The 6,837-nt window shown below is 39.9% G+C and overlaps 1 protein-coding gene across 1 annotated transcript; it reads left to right on the forward strand.

Moving 5' to 3' along the window:
* Window positions 1–5,431: 5,431 nt before the first annotated feature.
* Window positions 5,432–6,193, forward strand: LOC110313565 (60S ribosomal protein L10-like). Its single transcript, XM_021187979.1, has one exon. The coding sequence runs from the start codon at window positions 5,468–5,470 to the stop codon at window positions 6,110–6,112; it is 645 nt and encodes a 214-aa protein (XP_021043638.1). The 5' UTR covers window positions 5,432–5,467; the 3' UTR covers window positions 6,113–6,193.
* The last annotated feature ends 644 nt before the right edge of the window (window positions 6,194–6,837 follow it).

Below are 6,837 nucleotides of genomic sequence, written 5' to 3' on the forward strand. Positions count from 1 at the left end.
AGCCATCTCAAGAATAAAACTAGGCCACACCTAATCATAAATGTACATATATTTTGGATAAAGTAGCAACAACTGAGTACTATTTTTTATGTGTGTGGGTGTTTTGTTGCATGTATGTCTGTGCATCACATACATGCCTGGTGCCCATGGAGGCTGGAGGAGGGAACTGAGTACCCTGTAATTAGAGTTACAGACTGCTGGGTACCACCACGTGAGTTCTGGGAATTGAACGCTGGTTCCCAACTGAGCCATCTCTCCGAGAATGTAACTTTTTTTGGTTGTTGTTGTTGTTTTGTTTTGTTTTTCGAGACAGGGTTTCTCTATGTAGCCCTGGCTGTCCTGGAACTCACTTTGTAGTGGCTGGCCCCGAACTCAGAAATCTGCCTGCCTCTGCCTCCCGAGTGCTGGGATTAAAGGTGTGCACCACCACTGCCTGGCCGGAGTTACTTTTAAACAGTAATATAGAAAGGGAGCGGGGCTGGTGAGATGGCTCAGTGGGTAAGAGCACCCGACTTCTCTTCCAAAGGTCCGGAGTTCAAATCCCAGCAACCACATGGTGGCTCATAACCATCAGTAACAAGATCCAACTCCCTCTTCTGGAGTGTCTGAAGACAGCTACAGTGTACTTACATATAATAAATAAATCTTAAAAAAAAAAAAGAAAGGGAGTGAGCTGGGTAAGTTTACAACTGAAATCCTCTACTCTTCCCCTACCCATACCCCAAATAGAACACCGCCTTCTGTTTTTACCCTAACTGAAAACTCTGTTTGTCACAATCACACCACCTCACGAGGAGAGGAGGAAGTGGAAGGCAGAGAAGAAAAGAGTATTTTGGGATAGCTTGGCAGGATGGGAACATTTTGAGATGACTCCTGCCCTGGCTCCCCATCACCTAGCCTCAGTAAGTAAGCTTCTTAAGTAAGGCTGTTTTGGTTACATCTGCCTTCTGTCACAGTGAGGACTCAATCTTGGGGAATTCTGTTATCTCACTAGAATTTCATCACAGACCTTTCTTAAAGGATGTCTACACAAGAAAGTGCAAACTTTGTCAGACAGCTACAGTGAACTTGGAATGTTTTTGATACATTTTTCAGACTCTCCATACTAAATGCAGAGGACCACAGTGATACTGTTAGTCTTTGGGGCTATTCAGGGGCCACTTTCATCTGGGTCTTTATCTCTTTTATTAATTAGAGCCTAGCTGATAAGATAAGACTTACCAGACTTCATTTGTGATAAGCAAAGCAGTTCTATAAACATTGCAGATAACTGGCTAACTTAGTATTTTACTTTGCTTTAGTGTTTTAGTTTGGAGAAAACTATTTTTAAAAAGTGAATCCTAACAAACTAATCTTTAAACTCTATTAAAATTTTTTAAAATCTTAAATCCTAGTGGGAGGGTCTAGAGAGATTGGTCCATGGTTAAAACACTTGTTCTTGCAAAGAACTCAGGTTTGATTCCTGCTACCCAGTTAACAGCTAATAAACATCAGTAATTCCAGTCCTAAATGACCTCATGCCCACTTCTGACTTCCTCCAATACTAGACATGTGCAGACATACCCCATATACACAAAAAATAAAAAACCCCATATACACAGAAAATAAAAATAATAAATCAATCCTCAAAGCAAAAGGAGAAAAAGAATTTGGCACCCTCTAAAATTTAGTTGAAAATTATATATATATATATATATATATATATATATATATATATATATAGTCAGGGCCTCACCATATAGGCCTGGCTGGTCTTGTACCACCATACCCAGCTGTAATAAATTTTTAATATTTAGACAAAAAGATGCTTCCTTCCAGACATATGTAACTGTATGTCTGTGACAGTAATGACTCTATAATCTACAATGAACACGGGGTGACATGTCACTATCATCTTACAGAATCTGAAAGGTTAAGTACTTAGTTTATTTTTTCCTGACTATATAACATATACATATTCATTATGCCCAAAATCTAGAAAATAGAGTATCCTCTTTTCATCACCAATTCCATTGGTAGGAATGTAATTTTTCACATGGACTGCATGACTTATGCTACATGTGAATGTTTATTGTGGCATAGTTTATGACAACAAAGCCCTAGAAATAACAGCAATGTCTGTCAGGAGAGGGAAGATTTTAATTACCATATCCCTTGGCTGTGGAATTTAATCAGCAGATTTAAAAGTATCATTAATGTAAATGAGCCGATCTAGGATGATTTCCATGTATCTTTTATGATTAAATTACATCTTGATCACAACCAGACATTGTTCTTTCTTTGGAGAAACTGAGTCTTGATTGTTTCTAGTAAAATTCATAGTCTTAATTCAGAACTAAGGAGATAATTTGTACTAGGAAAATCTACATAGTAAGTGTATTCCCTGTTTTTGACAGGGAGACATTTCCCTTTCTTTTATATAAATTTCCACATCTACACCTCACCCTCCCCTTTCTTTTCTTCCAAGAATGGTCTGTTTTAGTTTTTAGTCAACTAACATAAATGTAAGGTTAAGCTATATAATAGTACAGGTTTTGTTTTGTGTTGTGTTTTGTGCCTGACTGTCCTGGAAGTCACTATGTAAACCAAGCAGGCCTCAAACCCAGAGATCTGCCTGCCTCTGCCTCCCGAGTGCTGGGATTAAAGGTTTGTGCCACTACAACCTGGCTTCTTAGTCCAATTTTTAAAATGAAATGCAACATCCTCTATCTGACTCCTCTCCATTCTTGAACACACTTCATAGAAGTAATTGGCTGTACTGGCTAGTTTCCTGTCAACTTGACACAGGCTGGAGTTATCACAGAGAAAGGAACTTCAGTTGGGGAAATGCCTCCATGAGATCCAGCTGTAAGGCATTTTCTCAATTAGTGATCAAGGGGGGAGGTCCCCTTGTGGGTGGTGCCATCTCTGGGCTGGTAGTCTTGGGTTTATAAGAGAGCAGGCTAAGCAAGTCAGAGGAAGCAANCCAGTAAAGAACATCCCTCCATGNCTTCTGCATCAGCTCCTGCTTNCTGACCTGCTTGAGTTCCAGTCCTGCATCCTTTGGTGATCAACAGCAGTATGGAAATGTAAGCCGAATATACCCTTTCCTCCCCAACTTGCTTCTTGGTCATGATGTTTTGTCTAGGAATAGAAACCCTGACTAACATACTGGCTGGTCTTGAATGTATGTAGAGATCTACCTGCCTCTATCTTTTTATCCCCCTAGGATAAGCTCTATTATTTGAAAGACCATAAGGTTTAAAACACTCAGATATGATAATAGTTTTAATAATTTAACAGCTGCTTGTGGACGTTGTACATCGTGGTGCGGAGCCTAGTGCGCACCACGATGTACAACGTCCACAAGCAGTAGCCAAGGTTCTGCCTTGTGCTGTGGCTGGACTTGGTAATGTGAAAGAGTTACCCAGATGGTACTGGTTTTGAAGGCATGAAGGGGTCATGCAGAGCAGCTGAGGCTCAGCACTGTGAGAAGCCATGGAAGGCCATTGGTGAAGGTGCAGCCTCATTTGCAATTGATGGCCCAGGACTGAAGGGGTCATGCAAAGGAGTTGAGGCTTGGCACCATGAAGAAAGCCTATGAGAGGCGGTTGGTGAAGCCTAGTTACAGTGAAAGACAGCAGTGTTTTGGAGATGCCAGTACCATGAGATGACCACCAAGAACAGCAGCAGCAGTGGAGTACAGGTGGCTCGAGCCTAGAAGACAATGTGTGTGTTACAAAGGGCATAGTTGGAGAAGTGTCCCAAGCCCTTGGAGGAGCCCAGAAGATCGTGAGTTGGATCCCAGACATTGGACAGTTGGAGTTTAATTTTTGTTTTTGATTGTGACTGTGCCCTGATATTTTTCCCTCTTGAAGGAAGAAAATATTTTAGTGGAGCCCACAGTTAAGAGGACTTTAATTTTAAAATTAAAATTAATTGTAAAAAGACTTTGGATTTTAAAAGATATTGGATATTTTAAAAGGATTGAACTTTTTTTTTTTTTTTTGGTTTTTCTAGACAGGGTTTCTCTGTATAGCCCTGGCTGTCCTGGAACTCACTTTGTAGACCAGGCTGGCCTCGAACTCAGAAATCCGCCTGCCTCTGCCTCCCGAGTGCTGGGATTAAAGGTTTGTGCCACTACAACCTGGCTTCTTAGTCCAATTTTTAAAATGAAATGCAACATCCTCTATCTGACTCCTCTCCATTCTTGAACACACTTCATAGAAGTAATTGGCTGTACTGGCTAGTTTCCTGTCAACTTGACACAGGCTGGAGTTATCACAGAGAATGGAGCTTTAGTGGGGAAATGCCTCCATGAGATCCAGCTGTAAGGCATTTTCTCAATTAGTGATCAAGTGGGGAGGTCCCCTTGTGGGTGGTGCCATCTCTGGGCTGGTAGTCTTGGGTTCTATAAGAGAGCAGGCTGAGCAAGCCAGTGGAAGCAAGCCNGTAANGAACATCCCTCCATGGCCTCTGCATCAGCTCCTGCTTCCTGACCTGCTTGAGTTCCAGTCCTGACTTCCTTGGTGATGAACAGCAATGTGGAAGTGTAAGCCGAATATACCCTTTCCTCCCCAACTTGCTTCTTGGTCATGATGTTTTGTCTAGGAATAGAAACCCTGACTAACATACTGGCTGGTCTTGAATGTATGTAGAGATCTACCTGCCTCTATCTTTTTATCCCCCTAGGATAAGCTCTATTATTTGAAAGACCATAAGGTTTAAAACACTCAGATATGATAATAGTTTTAATAATTTAACAGTGCACAAATAGACATTCAATATCATTATACTTTCCATATACAGGTAAAAAAAAAAGAAAATACTTGATAGAAGGAATTTATCAAAATGTTCCCACCAGTTGGCTTCTAAAATACATTGAATATAGATCTTTCCATGAATGTGGTTAAGAATCCCTACAAAGACCATTTTTATTCAGTGTAAAAAGAAATGACAGAAGATGCTAGGATATAGAAATAACTCCCATATTACAAAGTTAACAGAATCAATATTGTAAAAATGACTATATTGCCAAAAGCAATTGTGAGAATCAGTATAATTCACACCAAAACTCTGCAGATAGATACAAGATGCAGCCCTCAAAATCTTATAGAATGACAAAAGTCAGAAAATAGGCAAATGGATACTTGTCAAACAGGCAAAGTAGCATTACTCAGAAACCATAAAGCAGAAAGTGCTACATCACCTTATTTTCACTAATATTCCAAAAACATCAGAGCCAAGCCTACATTGGTTGATAATAAAACAAAAACCCAAATTTAATATTATTTTATTATATGAAATATATAATTTGAAGGCAAGAAAATTTCACATTTTATATCAAATTATAAAGAGGCTATGAAGACAACTAATATTGAACTACATTTTTCTTTTTCTAAAAAAAATGTGCCTTTTACTTTATTGCATCAATAACACTGAATAGGTCTTTTCCTCCTGGCGCGCCACCAAGGATCCTATTGTCATCATGGGCCACCGCCCTGCCTGGTGTTACCAGTATTGTAAGAACAGGCCATACCCAAAGTCTCGTTTCTGCTGTGGTGTCCCTGATGCTAAGATCCGCATCTTTGATTTGGGATGGAAGAAAGCGAAAGTTGATGAATTCCCACTTTGTGGCCACATGGTGTCAGATGAATATGAGCAACTCTCTTCTGAAGCACTGGAGGCTGCCCGTATTTGTGCCAACAAATACATGGTAAAGAGTTGTGGCAAGGATGGCTTTCATATCCGAGTGAGGCTCCACCCTTTCTATGTCATCCATATCAACAAGATGTTGTCTTGTGCTGGGGTTGACAGGCTCCAGACAGGGATGCATGGTGCCTTTGGGAAGCCCCAGGGCACAGTGGCCAGGGTTCACATTGGCCAGGTCATCATGTCCATCCGAACCAAGTTGCAGAATAAGGAACATGTGATTGAGGCTCTGTGCAGAGCCAGGTTCAAGTTCCCTGGTCGCCAGAAGATCCACATCTCAAAGAAGTGGGGCTTCACCAGGTTTAATGCAGATGAATTTGAAGACATGGTTGCTGAGAAGCAGCTCATTCCTCATGTCTGTGGGTTCAAATATATCCCCAATTGTGGTCCTCTGGACAAGTGGAGAGCCCTGCATTCCTGAAGGCTTCAATAGTTCTCTCCTATACCCTACCAAATCATGTTCAATAATAAATCTAGCATCAAGTTCGCTTAAAAAAAAAAAGAACACTGAACAGGAGACCCATATATTCTTAACTATTTTTAAGCTATGTGTACACATGATTGTGGACCTGAGGACAAAGTTGTATAACCTTTTATGGCCATTGATTCAGGACTTGCTATTTGCCTTTCATTTAGTCTCTCTGAAATGCCATTCTGTTTATGAGCAGAGTCATGCAGTACTGAATTTATAAGATTGGCTTACTTTCTTTAGAAGAATTTATTGAGGGCTGGAGAGATGGCTCAGTGGTCGAGAGTGCTGACTGCTCTTCCAGAGTTCCTGAGTTCGGTTTCCAGCAACCACATGATGGCTCACAACCATCTGTAATGGGGTATAATGCCCTCTTCTGGTGTGTCTGAAGATAGCTACAGTGTACTCATCATATGTATATATATATATATATATATATATATATATATATATATATATATATATATATATATAGTAAATAAATAAAATTTTAACAAAACAAAACAAACAAAAAAGAATTTATTGAAGATTAATTTGTCTTCTTATATTGTTGCCTATTTGTCTCTATTTAAACAATACCTCACTGTATGTATTTGTCATATTTTATCAATTCCTATGCCATTAGAGATTTTGGTTACTTCTACTGATAGGTTATAGTAGTGAACATGGGAATGCCA

The sequence above is a fragment of the Mus pahari genome, chromosome X (assembly GCF_900095145.1).
Source record: "Mus pahari chromosome X, PAHARI_EIJ_v1.1, whole genome shotgun sequence".
Lineage (NCBI taxonomy): Eukaryota > Metazoa > Chordata > Mammalia > Rodentia > Muridae > Mus > Mus pahari.